This window comes from Octopus bimaculoides, chromosome 8, assembly GCF_046866305.1.
Source record: "Octopus bimaculoides isolate indiv1 chromosome 8, ASM4686630v1, whole genome shotgun sequence".
NCBI classification, from domain to species: domain Eukaryota; kingdom Metazoa; phylum Mollusca; class Cephalopoda; order Octopoda; family Octopodidae; genus Octopus; species Octopus bimaculoides.
This window is the reverse complement of record NC_142935.1, coordinates 31,713,226-31,736,594: the sequence shown is the minus strand read 5'-3', so window position 1 is coordinate 31,736,594 and position 23,369 is coordinate 31,713,226. Positions and strand designations below refer to the sequence as shown.

At 36.8% G+C, this 23,369-nt stretch overlaps 1 protein-coding gene across 12 annotated transcripts in view; it reads right to left on the bottom strand.

The window, feature by feature from the left end:
• LOC106883641 (DNA topoisomerase 2-alpha) overlaps nucleotides 1-23,369 on the bottom strand; it is a 77,823-nt gene that overhangs the window by 5,572 nt on the left and 48,882 nt on the right. For 4 of the 12 annotated variants that reach the window (XM_089356312.1, XM_089356317.1, XM_089356315.1 and 1 more), the window contains exons 16-31: nucleotides 22,622-22,858; nucleotides 21,218-21,366; nucleotides 19,139-19,370; nucleotides 17,781-17,980; nucleotides 16,978-17,113; nucleotides 16,061-16,256; nucleotides 14,677-14,774; nucleotides 12,581-12,715; nucleotides 11,374-11,457; nucleotides 9,989-10,189; nucleotides 9,387-9,474; nucleotides 8,857-9,048; nucleotides 7,204-7,381; nucleotides 5,059-5,312; nucleotides 3,384-3,509; nucleotides 621-719 (exon numbers count right to left, since the gene is read on the bottom strand). In XM_089356312.1, the coding sequence (XP_089212438.1) occupies nucleotides 621-719; nucleotides 3,384-3,509; nucleotides 5,059-5,312; nucleotides 7,204-7,381; nucleotides 8,857-9,048; nucleotides 9,387-9,474; nucleotides 9,989-10,189; nucleotides 11,374-11,457; nucleotides 12,581-12,715; nucleotides 14,677-14,774; nucleotides 16,061-16,256; nucleotides 16,978-17,113; nucleotides 17,781-17,980; nucleotides 19,139-19,370; nucleotides 21,218-21,366; nucleotides 22,622-22,858 (2,605 nt within the window). Of the gene's footprint in view, nucleotides 1-620; nucleotides 720-2,130; nucleotides 2,230-3,383; nucleotides 3,510-5,058; nucleotides 5,313-7,203; nucleotides 7,382-8,856; nucleotides 9,049-9,386; nucleotides 9,475-9,988; nucleotides 10,190-11,373; nucleotides 11,458-12,580; nucleotides 12,716-14,676; nucleotides 14,775-16,060; nucleotides 16,257-16,977; nucleotides 17,114-17,780; nucleotides 17,981-19,138; nucleotides 19,371-21,217; nucleotides 21,367-22,621; nucleotides 22,859-23,369 lie in introns of all 12 variants that reach the window. The other 8 variants (XM_089356316.1, XM_089356320.1, XM_089356318.1 and 5 more) reach the window with 3 other exon arrangements.

The following is a 23,369-nucleotide window of genomic DNA, read 5'->3' as shown; positions in this document are numbered from 1 at the left end:
GGTTCCAATCTGATCTGGCAGAGTTTCTACAGATGGATGCCCTTCCTAACGAAAACCACTCCAAGAGAGTAGTGAGTGCTTTTACATGCCACCGGCACGAGGGCCAGTCAGGCGGTACTGGCAACGGCCACGCTCAAATGGTGTTTTTTTATGTGCCACCTGCACAGGAGCCAGTCCAGCGGCAATGGCAACAACCTTGCTCGAACTTTCCTTTTTTGTTTTTAGGTCACTGCCTGGAATCAAACTCGCAATCTTGGGATTAGTAGACCGCACTCTTACCCACAATGCCATACACCCAGGCCTATGGCATACTGGTTAAAAGCGTGTCCTACTAACCCCAGGATTACAAATTCGATTCCAGGCACTGAACTGAATAATAATACTAATAATTATAATAATAATAACATTGAAAAATACCTGAGGGATGAGAACCTAAGTTCGAAATTTCCCCAAGACACCTGATGATGGCTGGAGGGTATATCAGCTGAAACACTGTGTTAAAGACAGACAAGATGAAGACAAATATCCATCAAATGTAAATAATGGACATAATTCGTCATCTCTAAAATATAGAACAGTTTTAGTGAACGTTAACCAACGGCAACAAAAATAAGAAGTACCATAAGTTGTTTTTGAAGGCTTGGATTTGCTGGTTTGACTTGGTTTATCTTCTGAAACTGTTCTTTTGAAAGCACTAAAGATTACAGGTTGGTTTCGGCCTAAATTAAGTCAACATAGTTTTTGCAGACAATCAAACAAGGAAAAAGCATTGTTAAAGTGAAGTTAATTCACAAGCAGATAGGAATCATCTCACAAAACTTTAAAAAGAAAAAGCACACATAAGCACACACACCATCAGAATAGAAAACAAGCTGAATAGAATACAACAGAATAGAAAACAAGGAGTCAGTGATTGGTACAGAAAATGAGTAAGGAAAACATGACTTGCATTTATTGAAGTGGTAATTAGTATACCCAGAAAAGAAGTAATTGCTTATTATGAAATAATGAATAGGATAATTAACAAAGAGTTCAATACAACTAAATCCAAATAATTGTTAGTAGTGTTAGCTGGGAAATGTGCAGAGGCTGATGCAGTTGTTATACAGGTCCCAGTGACCTTCTTATAAAGGTCCTACTTGCTAAAGAGGCCCTCGTTGTTATATACATCCTAGCTACCCATGTCCTACTGAGTGCACTTGACGGATGAAAGCTAGAAGCATAATGTGTGTGTGTGTGTGTGTAAATAGATCACTATGGATAATTGTGTGTCTGTGTGTACCCTTGCCTGGACATCATGTTATGGTCGTAAATGAGCATTGTCATCATCAACATCGTTTAACATCTGCCTTTCCATGCTGGCATGGGTTGGACGGTTTGACAGGATCTGACCAGGCAGAAGACTGCACCAGACTTCAGTCTCTGTTTTGGCAGTTTTTACAGCTGGATGGAACGAATAGGTTTCAGACAGCAGTACAATGAAGGGGAGATTGTTTCAGTGGAGAAACTAAAAGTGCGAGTGCTATTGAATGTAATGAGTTGTCTGTGAGGTTATGCTGATTGCTCCAGCTGGTCACATAAAAGTTTCAATCTTATGACAGCCATTGTACATTGCTCCAGCAAGGGCTGTAACTCTCTGTTCACTCCAATGAGCCACCGAAAGATTAGCTTTAAGTAGGACAGCCAGTAGTTATAGGAAAACGGCTAAGAAAATAGTTTTTAAACTATTTATTATGTATTTTTATTTGCCAAAATGACAACATGGCTGTAGTACTTTGCCTAGATGACATACGATCTTCACTACATGGTCTTAACTAGTAAATGTTCTGGGCTTAAAGTATACCAGGCTTATAACTCTATTACAATGTTTCAGGCAGGATACATTGCTGTAACTTTCAAACCGTTTTCTCTGGCTAAGCATGCAAACTTACATTCCTAGTCAAGAACAAACTGAAATGGTAATACGCTTGTTTCCAAATGCATTAGTAAACGAAAACGAATTGAAAATCCAATCGAAAATTAAAATTCAGCTCTGGAATTAGTTATCAGGAATTTAGTCAGTAATTAAACAAGCTAACTAAGAAAAAGTTTTAGTGAACGTTAACCAACAGTAACAAAAATAAGAAGTACCAGGAGTTGTTTTTGGAGGCTTGGATTTGCTGGATTGACTTGGTTCGCTTTGTGAAACACTTCGTCTAAAAGCTCTAAAGATTTCACGTTCTTTGCGGTCTAAATTAAGTCAACATAGTGGTTGCACACAATTAAACAAGGAAAAAGCGTTGTTATGGTGGAGTTAATTCACAAGCAGATAGGAATCATCTCACAAAACTTAAACAGAAAAAGCACATATACGTATGCACACACATCAGCAGAATAGCAAACAAGCTGTTAATAGGGAAGAAACACACATCATGACGATATTTGAAGGTAATAATTATTTGCTAGAAAGCAGTGGTTCTTAAGTGGGGCCCATATAAGAGGTATTTAATTATAAATATATAAGGTTTCTTTTAGACATTGTTTGTCTATGAGGGTCCACCTGAGTTAAAATAGCAAGCAAAGGAGTCAATGGGCAAAAAGTGGTTACTCCAGATAAAATGAGGCTATCCAACAGCAATGGAAGAACATTCCCAAAGAGAAACATGTTGTAGTTCACTTGAAGCATTACCAAAATGTAGAGAATTGGTGTTCAATAAATAGTAGTGCAAATAGATCATAAAATAATGATAAAACTATTGAAATGTTATCGTGTGAGGGGGAGAGCTTTTTTTTTTTATTAACTGACACAGCTGGCTGAACCATTTAGCATTCAGGTTGCTCTGACAAATGTAATGTTTTATACCTTCACATTGTTTTCAATGAATCGTCTATTACCTCATATGTGGTGGTTTATTTCAGAATGACATTGCAGGACACGTGTGACAAGCCAGATCTGGTTCATTTGAACATAAAACAGGTAGAATATTCGGGCTGGATATGGTCAGTTAAATGTCAATAGAGTCACTTCATTGCAGGCAAATAATGGCTTCGGAGCAGAAATAACATGGCACCCACAGAGTTGGGTCGAAAGAGGACAGAAAGGCATTACTTGCTACTGAGACTATGTTGAGTTGGATTTCTGGATAGAAGAACAGTTACTCTAGCAAATATGTGCAAAAGCAAAAAGAAGAAAAAAAGAGGAGGGGAATTCCCCCCTTAAGCAGATTTAGTAAATACACAAAGAATCCCTCATTGGTACACAACCATGTAGAGATTTCCATCATCACTACTCTTAATGGCGATGCAAAATACATCCCTTCTAAGCTAAAGTCTCACGATGTTCAGTTTTATTTGCCTTCCCTCCGTCACACGGAATCACAAAAGATATATAAACTCTTATTTACCGGATTTTTCTGTTGTCTTTTCTTTTTTGGGAGCCTTTTTCTTTACTGCTTTCTTCAGAGGTTCTTCAGGTACAAAGTCGAGTTCTTTATCCTCATCGTCGCTAGATAAATGGTAAGTGATGGTGCCTGTAAATAGAAGGTGGACTAATATTATATTTAAATTCAAACAAAAACAATATTTGACAATTGAAGTCAATTATTCTGAGGAACATTTATTAAGCATGCATGTAAATAAATATCAATAAAGGAGCATAAAATAACTGGAAGTTTAAGGAGTTTATGGACCTCATTACAGGCTTGTGTCAACAGCTGTCAGGGGCTGAAATAACTTCTGGCCCTAAAGAGTAGGGTTAGCCTTTGGGATGCAGTCTTAGTTACACAGAGGGTGCATTTTTTCTATGAGAGAGCCTTGATGATAGTGAGGCCCAGAATTTGTTTGAACCGACTGTGAGGACTTGAACTGAGTACCACTCATATTAGAGGGAGTGAATGGTTCTTCATATGAGTGTTGCTTGAGTTTGTTAGTTGTGAAAAAGAAACAAGGTTGGTTTGACCCCACTGAAGGATACTTTCAAGGACTCTATTCATGAAATCAATACAGGTTTGGTATGTGGTGTGTAGATGATGTCTAGTAACTAGAGATGGTTTGTGCCATCTGAATACGAGTGGGCAGTGTTGCATGAGGCAGCGAGTAAGAAAGAGATGCAGGAAGAGAACCGAGCTCAGCAGGACACCAGGATCGGTTAAGTACAGGGAAGAAAGAACTCCATCAAGGTATGCTTCAATGATATGCTCTGATAGAAAGCAACTGATCCAAGAAATGAGAAATTTGTGAAGCCCACAACTGGGAAGTTTTGATAGATTTGCATGAAGGCTGAAGACTGCTGATGTCTTGAGGCACAACATTGCAAAATAAAATGAAAAACAAACAGGATTGCAGACAAGAAAAAAAAAAAAAAAGATTTTATTTTTAGATGTGACAAGATATATCGTTAGAAAATTACTATTTTTAAATCTCACAACGAGAGATATTCAGCAACAGTACTTTGTAGTAAAGATTGTTTGCCAACATAACATGGCAGTCCTGGTTTAGGACGAATGTTGCTGTAATTTAGCCCCAGGAGACATCGTCTCCAGCTGGCTATATGACATGATTCGTGTCCTTATATTTTTGAACAAGGGAATCTAACACCCCAGCTCAGCTCAAAACAATATCTGTGTATCGCGATTTCTGGGTTATTTCCCTTCAACAGAATAATTGCTCAGCTAGAGGTGGCGCTACCAAATTCCCGTTCGAAATATATAGTTTTCAAAGTGACAACTAGTCACTGATTTATAAATTAGAAAATTACTATTTTTAAATCTCATAACATGAGATATTCAGCAACAGTACTTTGAAGTAAAGATTGTTTGCCAACATAACATGTTACTAAAATTTAGTCCCAGGAGACATCGCCTCCAGGTAGCTATATGACACAATCTGTGTCCTTATATTGTTCGAAAATATAAGGACACAGATCGTGTCGTATAGCCAGCGGGAGACGATGTCTCCTGGGGTTTAATTTCAGCAACATTCGTCCTAAACCAGGACTGCCATGTTATGTTGGCAAACAATTTTTACTACAAGATATAATATCATAATCAGAAATTTATAAAGAAAGCCAAAAGCACTCACTTTTCATAGGTTCTTTGGGAATTGTGGTTTTAATTGATGGTTTTATAAGTGTAGTTGATATCCCAAAGACAGCGTCGTCTCGAGCTTTCTTGTTTTGTTCACTGACTCGGCTAAACAAGTCGGCATTTTCATCCTCAGAAGAATCATCATCGTCAAACTTGGGGCTGGCTGCCTTTGCAGGGGAAGTGGGCTTCGCAGGAGAAGTGGGCTTCGCAGGAGAAGTGGGCTTCGCAGGAGAAGTGGGCTTCTTTGCACTGCAAAAGAAACAAACGTTTCAAGGATCGTTAAAAAACAAAAAAAATCTACCAATGGTGCAGATGTGCTTGCATGGTAAGAAGTTTGCTGCCCAAACACAGGGTTCTGGGTTCAGTCCCACTGCGTAGCACCGTGGGCAAGTATCTTCTACTGTAGCCTCAGACCAACTGAAGCCCTGTGAATGGAAATGGTAGACTGAAACTGAAAGAAACCTATTGTGTGTGTGTGTGTTTGTGTTTGTCCCCCCAACTTCGCTTGACAACCGATGCTTGTGTGTTTACGTCCTCGTAACTTAGCAGTTCGGCAAAAGAGACCGATAGAATAAATACTAGACTTACAAAGAATAAGTCCTGGGGTTGATTTGTTCAACTAAAGGCGGTGCTCCAGCATGGCCGCAGTCAAATGACTGAAACAAGTAAAAGAGTATATCAGGGACTTTCACCTGACATTCATCTTTCAGGTCTCTGACCAGATTAGAAGCTTTACTCATCGTAGGTCCTGCGGTGGCTTATTAGGCCAATATTAGCATAAATTTCATGGTTACAGTCAGAGTGAAATATTCTTTTTTCTAACCGAGAAATCTTACCCTGTCACTTGGTGTTGGGAATTCACCTACATCTACATTGCACTTGTCTACTTCTCATTCTTCATTGAAATCCATTATATTTGAATGTGGCCCAAAACTCATATAAACACACATTTGTCAATACATTTTGTCCACCAAGGCAGTGAGTTGGCAGAAACGTTAACACGCTAGGCTAAATGCTTAGCGGTATTTCATCTGCCGCTACATTCTGAGTTCAAATTCTGTTGAGGTCAACTTTGCCTTTCATCCTTTCGGGGTCAATAAATTAAGTACCAGTTGTGTACTGGGGTCGATCTAATCAACTGGCTCCTTCCCCAAAAAATTTCAGGCCTTGTGCCTAGAGTAGAAACAATACTTTTTGTCCACCATTACATTCCACAGTAATTCTTTTCAACAACTTAAGCTGAGTGACAGTTTGCAAACATGGAAACATTCACAGTATGTTGTCAAACTGATTAGATGGGGATCATTATTTGGCTGGATTACAAGCCTCATCATCATTTCAATGTGCACTTTTCCATCCAAGCATGGCTCAGTGTGTTGAGGCAGATTTCTACAGCTGAGATGCCCTTCCTGTCACCAACCCCCATCAACATCCAAGCAGGGTAATATTTTTCCCAAAGCGAGACATGATTTGCAAAGAAAGCGGGAAAGGAAACAGCCTCACTCATATGAAGATAATGCTCATTTACAACCATCACGTGATGTCTAGACAAGGGTACACACATACACACACAGACATATAAAGATACTTGTCCAAGTTAGAAACTATCTGGAGATATTATTGAATTTTAAAGAAATCATAGGGTTATCTCATTTAAGGATGACTTAACCCATTAAAGGTTGACAAAAAATTATTAAAATGAATTATGAATATATATTCTTAAATGTCCAAAATTTTTATCTTTCTTCAAATTTTACCAATTCTAAAATTATGATTTTGTCAAAATAACACGAATGAACTTCAGAAATAATACATTTCTAAATCTCTCAGAGAGATTTATGCAGTAGTGATACGATGAAGTAGTTGTATGCTGTCAACTTAATGTGACAGTCTCCTGAAGGGAATAATACTACTGTTGGTTAGACCTAGGAAGCTGCACCGCTTCCTGTCGGCCTTGACACATTTCCTGTCTCCCCCTTGTAAACATAAGGACACAGGAAATGTGTCAAGGCCGACAGGAAGCGGTGCAACTTCCTAGGTCTAACCAACAGTAGTATTATTCCCTTCAGGGGACTGTCACATTAAGTTGACAGCATACAACTACTTCAACGAATGGACTTGTTTGACTTTTTGAACTTACTCTTTTTTAGGAGCAAAAAAATCATCATCATCGTCATCTACATCATTTTCTTCTGCCCCCGTATTCATGTTATTGCAAACATCAGCTGGTGGGGAATCATCTGCCTGGTTTTCATGGAGTACGGGATAATATTCTTCTTCATCATCATCATCACCAAAATTATATTTAATTGCTTGAGCTATATTTAAGAAAAGAAGAAAAAAAGACACAAATCAAATATTTCATAATATATGAATTTTTTTTCTTAAAAATCACAAACTATCAGCAATAAAAATGTAAGAAACTGCAAAAACCCTTTAGTATCCAAATTTTTCTGTCAAATGTGATACTTATTTATTCACGTTGGTTTGAATGAATCATACTTTATCTCATAGCTTTGAGATGTTGATGATGTGATTGTTTATTTTTAGAAAGACATTGTAGGGTTGGTGTGAGAGGTCAAATCTGGCCAACCTGAACACAAAACAGATAGAATTTTGGACTGGATATAGTTCATTTGCCTTATATAAGGCAGCGATCTGGCAGAAACGTTAGCATGCCAGTCAAAATGCTTAGCGGTATTTCATCTGTCTTTACATTCTGAGTTCAAATTCCACAGAGGTCAACTTTGCCTTTCATCCTTTCAGGGTCAATAAATTAAGTACCAGTTGCATACTGGAGTCAATCTAAACGACTGGGCCCCCTCCCCAAAAATTTCAGGCCTTGTGCTTAAAGTAGAAAAGAATACTGAACCCTTACAGAATGATCCCTAGCAGTCAATAAGTTATCAGCAGACAAATGGTCAAATGGATAATACGGATACAGGATGGAAAAATAGGCATTTAGCATCAACAAGAAGCTTCTGAGCAACCGGCTTCATTTTGAATATCCTCTGAAGTTATTAAAACAAGACCTTTACATATATAAAGAATAAACTAAAATATAGGCAATGTAAGAGACGGGGAATAGATGAAGAAGAGACTAAGAAACCTGAAGAAAGAGAGCAATTAAAAATAGGGAAAATTGAAAGGGACAGCGAGAAGAGAGAGGAAGAGAAAGGTGGAGTGAAATAAAGAAGCAAATGATGAAAAGAAAGTAACAGAAAAGGAAAAGAGAAACAAGAGAGATAAGAAATTTAAGTGAGAGGGTGGAATGACGACAGAAATTCTTGAGAGCTCGTTATAAGTAATTAAATCTTGGTTTTTTTTTTTTTTTTTTAGTTTGTTTCAAGGATTTTGTCCCAAACAAGGCTTGAAGCCATTGTAGTGTAAGGGACTACAGAAAAGAAAAAGAAGGGGCCTACAAACTCAAAAGATGTTGTCAGAAAGCTTAAAGGACTGACTATCATAGATCAGAAGAAAACAAGACGATTATAGTGAATTCAAAGGAAATTTATAAGAATAAAAGGATTTAAGACTAACAGGAAGCTCAACAGAGAAACGATGTATTTGGGGTGAAGAAAAGGAATGACAAAACTAAAAACAGAAACCAAAAACGAATTAAGAAAAATATATAGGAAATACTAAAAAGGGAAAAATAGGAAGAAATTATTTTAAAATTTAATTCTAAAGAAGAGAAAATAAATATATTAAAATGAAATAGAAAACAGAGAAATCTGGGAAGACAAAATAAAGAGAAAATATTGAACAATAATAAATAAGTGGCAGCACTCACCGGCAGCACGTCTTGGAATTCTTTCTCTTGAAGCTGAAAGATCTGCAGCTTCCACATCTGACAAACTACTGATGGAACCAGCATCAGATTCATCAGATTCCCATGGCTTCTTCTTTTTCACTCCTTTACCCTTTTTGCCTTTCGGAGATCCTGATGAAGCTTTCGGTACCCGTGGCTGTCGGGGTTTCTTTGCTATGAAATTTAAGAAAAAAAAACCATGTTATCAGAAGCTGCCACGTAATCTCTTGACTTACTAAACCTAGCAACCAAATCTCCCTACAATCACATTCTACCATCCTAAAAAATGGAAAGGACCAACTGGTATGGAAAGAATTTTGAGTTAAGAGGACGCAAAAGGATGAAGCATGTATTACACAGAATGGCAAATTCTAAACTAAAATAGTTTTGGTTTCAAAAAAATTTTATTTTTTGATTTAAAGAAAAAAATGAAGACAAATGTAAACTTTTAGCTTTTCTTGATGAGTTTAAAAAAAAAAAAGGAAAAGAGATTTTGGAAAATGTCAACTCACCTGGCTTAAGTTCTCCAAGGCGTTCAATGAGGCTTTTAGGTTCTTGTGAATTTTCATCACCAATTTCTTCTTTCATTTCCTTTCTGATCTGTAAAAATAAAAGAAAGAAAATTGAAGTAAAATGTGTTTTTGAAAAATATGGTCATTTCTTTGATAGTCGTTTTGATTCACTCTTCTTTTCTACCTTAAAGCAAAATATTTCATATCATAGTTCAAAGCAACTCTAATAGATCAGTGGTTCTAAACTGAGGTCTATATGACCCTTGGGGTCCATATAAGATTTTGTTTCTTCAATACATAAAATAGTTTAACAATTTTTTTTTTTTTCCAATTCCTAATAATATTTAAATATAAAAGTATGACAGGATTTTTACACAGCAAATGGCTACAGGGGTCCACTAGCTAAAAACAGGAATCAAAGAAGTCCATGGGTAAAAAAATAGTTGAGAAATACTGACGTAGGGGAACATTCACACAAACTTGGGGAGGGTAAGCTTAATCCTTTAGCATTTAAACTGGCCAATCCGGCCCCAAATAAGTTCAAACTGGCCTCAAACAACTACCCTAAAATGCCAAAAAGACGCGTAAGAATCAACGCTTACTTGTTGTCGCTTCTTAGAAGCTACTTCTTTCTCAGCCTTCACTTTGGTAGCATGATCAATGACAGGCTGAATACGTCGACCAACAGGAGAGGGAAGAGTCTCCTCGAGTGTAATCTTCTTTTGTTTTACACGACCCTTTGAAGTCTTCTGGGTTTTGATGATATCTACTTTCTCGTCTTCCCGCACTTGTTCTTCAAATTGCTACGTAAAAGAAAACCAAATAACAACAATATAATTCTATATTTAAGAGATGAGGAATTATGTACATTATTTACATTTGACGGATATTTGTCCTCATCGTTTGTCATTAACACGTTTCGGCTGATATACCCTCCAGCCTGCATCAGGTGTCATGGGGAAATTTCAAACCTGGGTTCTCATTCCTAAGGTATTTTTCGATGTTGTTGGTGGTGGTATTATTATTATTATTATTATTATTATTATTATTATTATTATTATCATTCAGGTCACTGCCTGGAATCAAACTCGGAATCTTGGGGTTAGTAGCCCATGCTCTTGACCACTATGCCAAATGCCTGTCAATATGTCAAGACTTTCTCAAGTTTTATTCCCAACTCACCCACCCACAATATTTTTGTTTAAATTCCAACTTGTTTACAATGAAATACATTGGTTCACAAACTATATGAACTTTATCTTTCATTTATTATGTATTTACTCCAGAACAATCAATTAGAAGAATTATTTGAGCATCAGGCAAAATATCTTGCAGTTTCTTATTCTAGCTCTTTATGTTCTCAGTTCAAATTGCAACAAGGTCAAGGCCTCTCATCCTTAAAGGGTCCATAAAGTGAGGCAGCAATCAACTACAAGAATTAATATGATCGCCACCCCCCCCCCCCATCCTCATCCATACACATAAACAATCCACAATACTTCTTAACTGCATAGCCATGGCCGCGTCATATGCAGTAATAAAATAAATGGCACTCAGTCAGGTATGACGATGAGGGTTCCAGTTGACCGAATCAATGAACAGGCAACTCGTGAAATTAAAATGCTAGTGGCTGAGTACTCCACAGATTTGTGTACACTTAATGTAGTTCTTAGAGAGATTCAAAGTGATACAGAATGTGACAAGGCTGGCTCCCTTTGAATTACAGGTACAACTTATTTTTGCCAGCTGAGTGGACTGGAGCAACGTGAAATAAAGTGTCTTGCTCAAGGACACAATGTACTGCTGGGAATTGAACTCATGACCTTAGAATTGTGAGCCAAAATACTCGAACCACGAAGCCACACATCTTCACAATTGGTTAAATATAGAAAACATGAAAGGTGAATTTTATAAAGAAAAATACCAAAAAAAGGTGATCGTTGCTTAGAAAATATTTGAAACTTGTTCAATGACAAAACCAACTCACATCTAGCTCAGTTAGAAGGACATCCAAATCATTTCGGTAAATGTCTTCTGGCCTTTTGCGCCGCAAACGTTCAAGTTCGTCAGCCTTTGAATAAAAACACACAAAGTTAAACTCAACTTTATAATACTGACACTAACAAATAAAGTGTTAATAACAATACTTGTTATTATAATGAAGGTGGAAACAGAGACCAAATGCACATGCAAAATATTAAGAGTTTGTGAAAATATGCAACTGAAGCAGAATTTATCAGTAAATACATCACCAAAAAAAAAACAAAAAAAAAAACAATTTAACTGGAATAACATGGAATTCATATAAGATCTAGCCAAATTTATCACTGATTCATTCATAACTGACCCAGGATAACATGGTGCACTCTTAATGAATTGTTCCACTAATTACAAATTGATCTCTGATAGCATGGGTTTCTGATCAAATGTTCTGCATGGATTGTAAAAGCATGCCTCAGGGCATAAAATTCTTTATTGAAAAGATATGTAACAAAATAAAGATAACATGCATTGTATATATCCCTTCTTGAAATATAAAACATAGTAAAATTAGTAAGTTTAAAATTGTGTTTTAAATCTAATAAAATTTCTATCTTCAGTGGTGTAAAAAGAACCATTCAAGCATGGTCGATTCCAGAACTGTCTGACTGACCCTCATGCTGGTAGCACGTAAAAAGCACCCACTACGCTCTTGGAGTGGTTGGCGTTAGGAAGGGCATCCAGTTGTAGAAACCTTGCCAGATCAGATTGGAGCAGTCTTCTATTGACTGGTTTCCCGTCTCTGCCTAGCTTTTAGGTAACTTTAGCAGAATTCACTCTGTTTCAAACACTGAGGCCCCACCATTCCTGTCATAGGTATGCAGGCCCTGAACAAGAATCAGGATCAGCACAAACAGGTATTTCACTGATAGATTTCTTTCAGTTTCTGTCTACCAAATCCACTCGCAAGGCTTTGGTAGCCTGGGGCTATACCAGAAGACACTTGCCCAAGGTGCCACAAAGTGGAACTGATCTTGAAACTATGTGGTTGGGAAGCAAACTTATTACCCTCCCACTCACCCATGCCTGCATCTTGTGTAAAATAATGAAATTAAAAACCAAATCCAAGAGAATGTAAAGGGTGATAATCCAATAAGTGCCCCCCCCCCCGCCTCAATTGATGGGATAAAGTCAGAAATTAAGAATCAATTTACCTTGGCTTCTCGTTGACGGATATATTCTTCTTTCTTTTCTTTGGTTAAACACCACAGGGGTAGACCGAGGATGTAGTTAAAGTCCGGACCAGTTGTTTCCTCTTTCTCCTCATCATCTGAACTCTCATCTTTTTCCTAACAATAATTAAATTTTAAAAGTCATTCAATACACAATTTAGAGAAATTTCCAAACTAAGAAATCATTTTGTTTTATTTATTTATTTTTTGGGGGTTTGGTTTTATATTTTGGTTTGCAAGATTCTAGATGTGAACTCATGTGTGGAAACAAATTTTGTTCTATGTTGGGAGGGTCATGATGCCAACAATAAAAACAAAGTCAGAGTTGATGCAGATATATGAGTGGAGAATGCAGGTCACTGAGATCGCAAATGGCAACAAAAGGACTTTGATAAATTGTTTGATTCATTGACCAAACAAGTGATCAGTTAATTGGTTAAATGTAAACATATTAACTAATGATACTGACGGTTACTCCCGTCAATTTCGATGTATGAGTGTTTGAAGGAAAGGATTTAAAACAAAAAGGAATAATAAATAAAAGAAGCTGCATCTATTTAGAATGGATGTGCCAATGTAACTTGAGTCCAGGAATGGATTTTGTTATCAAGTCGCAATGGGGACATTGATGATTTTTGACTTAGCATGGGATTGAACAAATATGTCTGTTGATTGCAAGTTACAATTCACTCAGGTTGATCTAGGCAATAACTTTGTGTAGGCATTCTAGTGATTCCTATGGATGGGTCTTCCTTTAATCACAGAATCTCTCTACTTGTTGGCCATACAAAACAATTTTTGGAAATAATAACAATAATAATATTAAGAATATTGGATCTGCTGTCAGGCTCGAAGTGATCCAGTAGACAGCATTGTTGAGTACAGCTCTCATTCTAAGGAGAGTATTGTCTCTTTGAGTCACGGGAGAAGGCACTACTTGAAACCTTTGGTGATTTGTTATTGCCTGCTTTCAAATAAAGAACAACTGGTAATTAAGAACTATCCAAGAGTCTTTCAGAATAATAATAATGATAATAATAGAACCAGTGCATGTGTTTATTATTGGTGTAATGAGGCCCCTGGTGTATCATTCTTGGCCACAAAATGTACAAAATACTTTAAGAATGCGAAATTTATAGTTAGCTAATCGTTGAAATGCTATGGCTTCAAAACAAAAACTAATGGTTTTATTTGTGAGAAAAACAATAATGAGGCAGTGATATCAAGAACTTCTCTGGTCACAAATCAATAAAAGTCTCATTCCATTCATGGCATAAGTTTTATAACTTAACAATAAGCAAATAATTACTTTAAAAAAAAATCATAAAAAAACATTCTTAACCCTTTTGTTACCAACCTGGCTGAAACCAGCTCTTCTGGCTGTGAGTACAAATGTCTTGTTTTCATAAGAAACATAGAGCATCTCAACAGAAATATGGTAACAAAAGGGTTAAAATATATAATAGAGAAACAATTGATAACCATTTTGATACCAACCTGGCTGAAGCTCACCTCTGGCTCTGAGTACAAACGTCTTGTTTTCATAAGCTTCGAATTAAAATCTTCCCCCAAGCCTTAGTCACAATTTATGTTCCTAACACTAGCTGAATGATAACTAAGTTATTTTACTAAATTCTTTGTTATATTTAAAGTAATTGAAAGAAACACAGAGCATCTTAACAGAAATATGGTAACAAAAAGGTTAAAATATATAATAGAGAAACAATTCTTAACCTTTTTGATACCAACCCAGCTGAAACTGGCTCTGAGTACAAATGTCTTGTTTTCATAAGTTTTGAATTAAAATCTTCCACCCAACCTTAGTCACAATTTATGTTCCTAACACTAGCTGAATGATAACTAAGTTATTTTACTAAATTCTTTGTTATATTTAAAGTAATTGAAAGAAACCTGACAGAGCAACTCAAAATAAATACAATAACGAAAGGGTTAAACCCTCATCACAGGTTGTTTTTTTTTTGGTTTTTTAAAACTTTTCGTTTATTCAGTTTATCAGCAACAAATAAATGGAAGATAAGTTTGTGTTCAGCAAAAGACAAATGTGGAGAGAATTTTACCTTATTTTTTGACTGACTTTCTCTCCATGCTTTGATTGGGTCAGAATCATAGCCCCTACGGACCAATAATTGAATCAGATCCTTCTTTGATACATTTTCTAGAAAGAACAAAACAAAACCAACATTTCAACATTAAATACAGTGCCGCATGTACGCGCGCATGCACGCCTGTGTGTGTGTGTGTGTAGGAAGAGAATATGTCAATTCACGGTGAAACTAACTTATGTTCCCTTACAAGTAATTCTAGGATAATAACTGAACCAGTTTTCTAAAACCATAGCAGCACAACTTTTGGAAACTGCAGATTAAACCCAAAATTTCAAATGAAATGGTTCCAGAGAAAAAAAACAAAAAACCCATGATTGTGTTATTTCTGCCACATTGGTTTTGTGGCATGTGGACTTTTGCATACTTCACTCGGTCAGTTCAAAGGTCACTTTAGAATTTGCTTTTTGTCACACTTTTTGATGCATCAACCTTTCCAATACATTTTGTACAAGCAAGGCAGTGAGCTGATAGAATGCCAGACAAACTGCTTAACAGCATTTCTTCTGACTTTACACTCAGAGTTCAAATGCTGCTGGGGTTGACTTTGCCTTTCATCATGTCGTGGTCGATAAAATAAGTACCAGTTTAGCACTGGGGGCCGATGTAATTGACTTATACTCTCTGGCAGAGTTTCCTAACACCAATAACAGCTAGTCGCTGTTGACATCATCATCATCGTTTAACATCCACTTTCCATGCTAGCATGGGTTGCACGATTTGACTGAGGACTGGCAAGCCAGAAGGCTGCACCAGGCTCCAATATTTTCCATGCCGGCATAGGTTCAACGATTCGAGAGGATCTCATAAGTTGGAGATCTGTGCCAAGGACCAACATCTGCTTTGCCATGGTTTCTATAGCTGGATGCCCTTCCTAACGCCAACCACTTCACAGTATGTACTGGGCAGTGTTTTTTTTATGTTGCACCTACACCAGTGAGGTTACCAAGCAACTTGCAAGTCAATGCCCCTCAACTGAGAAGTAGTGAGGGAAGGGGATGAGAGGTTAAACGATAATATAAGGACAGGAATAGGTGCCTCGCAGTAGGAAATGTACATGATTACCCCCATATGGAAGAGAGAGACATTTAAAAGAATAACCATATTCCAATTCTAGATTTCCTCAAGACGCCTGATGAAGGCTGGATGGTATATCAACCGAAATGTTGTAAGGACAAATATCCGTCAAATGTAAATAATGAATAACTATATTATTCTATACACATCATAATGATAGTAAAACAGAACACTAGATTCTAAACAAAAATGTGAACCAATTGAAATTTTTTTTTTTTTAATGAATTCAAAAGTAAGAGGATTATTAAAATATTCTTCTCACCAATTTTGACAAGCCCATCAATTTTCTCCATGATGAAGCGAGCAATGTTATCAAACTTGAGGGATTCAGATTTGAACATTCCTTCCATATAGTCTTTTCTTCTTTTGTAATAATCAAGTCGGAGGTCAAAAAATTCACGCATTATTTGTTCCACCTTGTCATACTTCCGGATGCAACCATTCTGATCGAATAATACCTGCAATTCGATATATCAAGTCTCCACATCAACACATTTTCCATATTACAAAGAACAAAATAAAAATTAAGATGATTTCACAGAAATCGGTGATGATTACTGTTGGGCTTGAATTAGACTGAAGCTTAGCATCATCCTCATCATTATCATTGTTTAACAACCGTTTCCCATGCTGGCATGGGCTGAGTGGTTTGACAGGAGCTGGCAAGACCAGGATCCACACCAAATTCCAAAGTCTGTTTTGGTACGGTCTCTATGGCTGGATACCCTTCCTAACACCAATCACTTTACAGTGTACTGGGTGCCTTTTATGTGGTACCAGCACCAACATGATCATCTACTACCTTGCAAAACTGTTATGCTCAATATTATAATGGCATATTTCGTACCTCGCTGACTGACATTACTGGCTGTGTCCGTCCACTATTTATTAGTAGTGGACCAGCCCACATCTCACCAGCCATCCAGCTGAGTAAAAATCAGTCATGTACAACCGAGGCAGTATTGAATTAAAATAGTTAGCTATGTATCATACTTAATGCAAGTACAACCTTAGACATGTTTTGTTGATATCATCTTATCTACCTCTACTGATGCAGGGGTAGCAGAGATGATCACATGTTCGGCTGTGTAAATAGTTAAGTAAGGAGAAAGAAGTGGAAAAGATGTGAATATTTCTTTGCTTATTAATATCGTTATTATTAATGTCTTTAATACTTACCATACTGTTTGTAGAGAATGTTGTTTGCAGTTTGAAGAATTTGTGAAGACCAGATGCTTCAGCATTGGCAAGCTTCTCACCTGACATCTTCACGACAAACCTGACTGATGTGTCAGTATGGTATTCCTTATAATCTCTAAAAGAGTTGCAAAAGAAAAAAAAAATCTCAATTACAAATAGAAAGTACCAACAGCAAAAAACTGCTGTTCAAAACACTGGCAGGCAACAATGAATGCGTAATTTGGGCCATAACCTTGTCATTGTTAAAAAAAAGTGTGCCAATATTAAAACATTTCTCTTTTAGACCAACCATATCCGGCCCAAACATTCCGTTTTATGTTTAAATCACCAAGATCCAAACTCTCACACCTATCCTATGTCATTCTAAATATCAAAATTTACTCCAAGCTGCATGGCTGAGTGGTTAGAGTGTCAGGCTCACAATCATGAGGTAGTGAGTTCGACACAAACGCACACACACATTCACACGTGTGTATACATACACAAACACACACAATGAGCTTCTTCCAGCTTCCATCTAAAAAATCTACTCGCAAAGCTTTGGTCAAAGTTATAGAAGACACTAGCCCAAGCAGGAACACAATGGAACTGAACCTGAAATCTAATAGTTGGGAGAGCAAGCTTCTTACCATACACTCATGCCAATGCCTAGTTAATTTATATAAAATCAGATTTTTGAGTTTCTGGCATTATGACAGAACTTTGTCCTGTTACATAGTATTTACTCTCTCTCTCTCCGCAAGCACACACCTATAAGGTAGATATACAAATTTCATAATTACATTATCACAGATGGATTTTTCTCAGATCCATGTAACATAGGTTCTAACACCTCTTCTTTATAGTTTTGTGTCCAAGTACGGATGGGGAGTTCTGTAATTTCAACTGTTGTCTCATCCAAAACAGAAATCTCACCACTCACTAGGTACTTGTTCTCACTCAACTCTTCAATTGTACCTTTGAAGTTCTTGAACCATGGGACCTGGAAGAAAACACAAATGAAATTATATCTCACAGAATTTATAACAACATTATTACACCAATCAAACAAAAACCGTTTTTCTCTAAGTTGTTTAAACAGTATTTTGTATTTTTTTTTTCTACATATTTAACAGAATGGTGAAGGAACGACGGACGAGGTCTTTTTTTTTTTTCTTTTTAACATATATATTTCTTCCTGTTCTTCTTCTGCCTTGCAAGTTACTCGGCGACCTCACTCGTGCTGGTGCCACATAAAAAGCACCCAGCTGTTCAGACCATGCCACATGTGAGAACAGCAGCTCACTGCATCCTATACCAACATGGAATGCACATTTCAATGATGATGACGATAGCTTTCTCTGCTGGCATTTCTTATTCTCTCAACTTGATACCCAAACTTTCTATGAATGCACCCACCCACCTACTGCTATTATCTTTTTTTCTGTGTCAATGGATGACACCCCACTGGATCTTATCTAATATCCACCAATAACTTTTCTTCTTTCATTGCTAACCATCATTCTCTCTATTTCCCACTCCTGCCCCACCTCCCTCCCATTTTTAATTGGAATTCTTTCATTCTTTTATTTGTTTCAGTCATTTGACTGCGGCCATGCTGGAGCACTGCCTTTAGTCGAGCAAACTGACCCCAGGACTTATTCTTTGTAAGCCTAGTACCTATTCTATCAGTGTCTTTTGCTGAACTGCTTAGTTACAGGGACGTAATCACACCAACATTGGTTGCCAAGTGATGGTGGGGGAACAAACACAGACACACACACACATATATATATAGGGCTTTTTTCAGCTTCCGTCTACCAAATCCACTCACAAGGCTTTGGTCAGCCTGAGGCTATAGTAGAAGACACTTGCACAAGGTGCCACTCCTGATGCCAACCACTCCGAGAGTGTAGTGGGTGCTTTTGACATGTCACGGGCACAGGGGCCAGTCAGGTGGCACTGGCATCGACCACGCTTGAATGATGCTTTTTACGTGCCACCAGCATGAGAGCCATAAACTGTAGTTCATAATTGAAGTTCTCTAGCTATTAAAAGTTGTTATGAAATATTGAAATAAACATGCTGCTGCATAAAAAGAAATAAGAAATAGTTATACTAAGAACAGGGAAAAATCTCAATAAGATGTAAAAGTAATCACCATGTTTAGAGGATCATTTCCTGACAACATTCGCCTAATATTTGTTATGATCTCTCTTGGATCATAGTTGGGTATTTTTGTACTCCACCCTGTGCCAATGCCATCAGTTCCATTCACCAATATCATTGGAATAATAGGAACATAGTATTCGGGTTCAATTTTCTGGTTGTCATCATAGAGGTTTTTCAAGAGAGGAAGATCGTCAGAGTGAAATATTCTTTTTCCAACCGAACTGCAAATAAAGAAAAATTAAATAAGTACCACAAAACCACATAACCGTATTTACTCATGCGTGAATCACACTCATGTACATGTTGCACCCTTTATTTAGTGTTAAATCTTAGTGCAGAACCTTTTCCACATCATGGTCAAACTTTCACAGTGTGTAAGACCTGCTCCAGTTTTTGCACTTAAAAACGAGTATAAAATACTGTGACTGATACACAGGTACTTATAGTGTTTAACCCTTTCGTTACCATATTTCTAACCAAATTACACCCCTTATGTGTTTCGATTAATTTCTAACATAATCATAAATTTAGGCTGGTTTCATTAAACAACTCTAACTTTTTTATTTATCAACATATTAATGTGATTTTTGGAAGATAATTTAACAAAAGGTTCTCAACCAATTCTATACCAAAATTTTTGTCACAAAGTGACTTTAATTACAGGTAAATTCAACAAAATATAAAATTATTAAAATTTTTGTTCAAACATCGCTATAGAAAATGGGTTATTAGCTAATATTCAATTGGGTATACAACAAAATATTATAGAAGAGTTGTGCACATTACTGGATTTATTACTGTCTCTTTTGCCAGTATAAAATTAAAATCCAGAGCAGTACCCAGTATTTGATTCACAAATCTTTTCCAAACTTTGATCCCCCATTTTGTGCGCTTTCCTAGCATATACTGCCGAAAACGCACTCGGCCTTTATAGCCCACCATATCCTTATCTATAAACTGTTTTATATGTGCTTTGAACAGTCAATGAGGGGTCTTATTTTAAATAAGAGATCAAAGTCTGGTTTTCCATGTACTGGTGTACTGCTCGTGTCTCTCACATGTAGATATTGAGTCAATTTTAAAAACCGTATCCTCGTCATTAGACTTGAGACATATTCGTCTCTAAAGGGTTCATCACTACTCCAGTAATTTGTTATTCTAGGTAACTTTCTAATGCCCATAATAATATTTATGGCAAAATATGCTTTAATTTCATTCAAGTTTATGGGAAACCACAAACTATCCTTTTTTACGCTTTGTTTACATTTAGCGTAACAGTTTGTTTCCGCCGTAATCAATTCAAATAGGCACATCGGAAAAAGCAAAAAGAAATAGTCTAAAGCTTTACTCTCCTGGGTAAGACTGTGACTTGGTCCAGTTTCTTCAGAAAAATCACTGAAGGAAGGAGTTTTTAAATTTTCACTCCATTCGGGTACTAATTCATTCTCTTTATCGCTATCATCGGAGCTCTCGGATTCACTGCTTTCATTTTCGGAAAATGAAACCTCAGATTCATTATCAAATACCACATGCTTTTTTTTTCGGTTACAGAGTTAGATTTATCAAGGTCTTCAACGGAAAATCCTTCGAATTCTGACTCGCTGCTTGACAGAATAAAATTCGTATCCATTTTTTTGTCAGGATTACAAATTTTGAAAACATAACAGGAACAAATTTGGAAAAAAATCTCCCAAAATTCACAAAATTAAAAAAACACGTTGGTCGTCGTACAAAACTATAGCTGAACTGTTTACACAAATGTACTAACGAGATTTGCTCGGATATTCTCATTTAAATATGAATAGGTGATTACGGGCGGTTTTGGGCGGCTTGGTCACATGAACCAAAATTTTTTTCGGGCGGCTTTGGGCGGTTTGGTAACGAAAGAGTTAAGGCATGAATGAACTTACTAAAAGGGTAAACAATAAAACACTGTGTCTTAGACCAGGAAAAAAAAGACCAAAAATGTGGATCTCAAAAAGTATCATTCTTTATAAATAACGTTTAGCATTGGAAGTTATACATAAATACAACAACAATTAAAATAACAATTTTAAAAAGCTGGTACCTTAAAAGTGTGAAGATATAACGGGGGCTGGCAGCATCTTTGCCACCATGTAACCGGGTTCCAAACTGACCAATGGGCAGCAGTAAGTTTATGTTGTTTGAACCAACAAAGTTCTGGGCTAAGTTGATAATTGTACTCATAAGTGAAGCCTGTTAAATACATAAACAAACAAATGTAATTTTTGAATCCATAGGTCTTGCTTCAATCAACACATACATACACACACACACGGTATTGCCAACAATATACATTTATTGAATACTTATCACTATAATTGTTATACTTCTCATAAACTGAGTTGATTGTCTCTTTTAACTGATATATGCAGAAGAAAAACCCTTGGCACAAGAACACAACAAATACAAGAACAATCTCACCACCAATGGTCATGTACGAGTTTGCCATAACTTACATTATACTCCCCCACCACCACCGCTGCCGCCATTGCCATCACTACTGTTTAACGAGCCCCATTTGGGGATCTGCTCAATTTGGGGATCTGCTCAATTTGGGGATCCCCATTTGGGGATCTGCTCAAAACAGTCTCACTGCCAGCTGTTCGTTGTATTGAAAGTGAATGGCTTATGTACATAGCATTTGCAGAGGTGTGTTTAACAATATTTAGTAATTAAAGTTTGTCATTATTAGCTCTGGTTAATTCTGGGGGACATTTTATGTCATAAATCGCAATTTTTGAACTACAAAAACACTGACTTTTCCAAAAAAAGTTTTTTTTTGCATTTCGCATCTATATCATTCATCGATATTTCATACACATTCACATTTGATACTATAGTTTCTAAAAAACTAAAATGTTTATTACAGCAATTGAATAGAAAAGGACAAATATGCTTTTTTTCAATGATCCCCATTTGGGACTTGCAGTGGTTTGATAGGAGCTGAGACACCTTCTCCAATCTATCTACATGACTGTAATTCCAAGTAGAAACCAACTCCTACAGTGACCACTGGTCCAATATACATAATGCGTTCTCCTATGCGGTGAATAACAAGTGGGCATTGGCTGGTGTTACTACATGACTGGGGTTTCAGAAAAGTAACCTAATATGTTAGTATAGAGAGTGGAGGCACATGGCTTACTAGTTAGGGTGTTAGACTCATGAGCTTAAGATCATGGTTTCAATTCCTGGACTAGACAATGCATTGTGATCTTGAACAAAACACTTCCTTTCATGTTGCTCCAGTCCACTCAGCTGGTTCTACAATGGACCAGAGTCCCATCCAGGGAGCGGTATACACACCACAGAAACCAGGAAATCAACCCTATGCTCCTTAAAAGAGTGATGTGGACTAATTAATAATGTGGTAACAAATCTTTATAGGCTCAGACGGTTAATATAAAAGAAAAAAAAAAGAAGAAACCTGCTTAATGTAATTTCTTACCTCACCATGATGGTATGCTGAGAGTTCTGCAACAGAACCTGCCAACTGGGCGACTTTCACCTCCTTTTTGTCATTTCTCTTAAAACAAGTAAAGATTACTTTACGTTGACCAGGTTTCAGACCATCAACAAGCGAAGGGATTGAACGGTTATTATCTGTGAAACTGAACAGAATTAACTCCCGGTTGATAAATTCATTGAAGGAGATTTGGTTTACTCCTTTCCCATACAAATACAACTAGAAAAAAAGAATAAAATAATAATAAAAATAAATCATTAGCAGGAGCAATCAAGACATCTAAAATTAACTTTCCTTTTAACAATAGGTAGAGTTGCAATTTTATTTTTCAACAGAAAATCAATTAGATATGTTCATTCAATCATACAGATGTGCTTTACAACACCCATCTGTAAGGAGGCTTAGCTGTATGACAAACATGTTTGTACGAAAACCACATGTCTCCAGCTTTGGTCTCTTTGCATGGCCCATGGATTAGTAAACATTTCTAAATATCAACCAATATATTTAAGCTGTTTAATACCACTCTGTCTGAGAGTATCCAAGGTTTTATTACAAACCAGCTCATTTCAAACCATCCATAGCCAAATTAAAAGCCTGCAACATAATTTTACTTAACAAGGTATGGTTTGTGGTTATGTGATAAGCTTGCTTGCCAACCACATGATTCTGGGTTCAGTCCCACTGCATGGCACCTTGGGTAAGTGTCTTCTATCATAGCCCCAGGGCC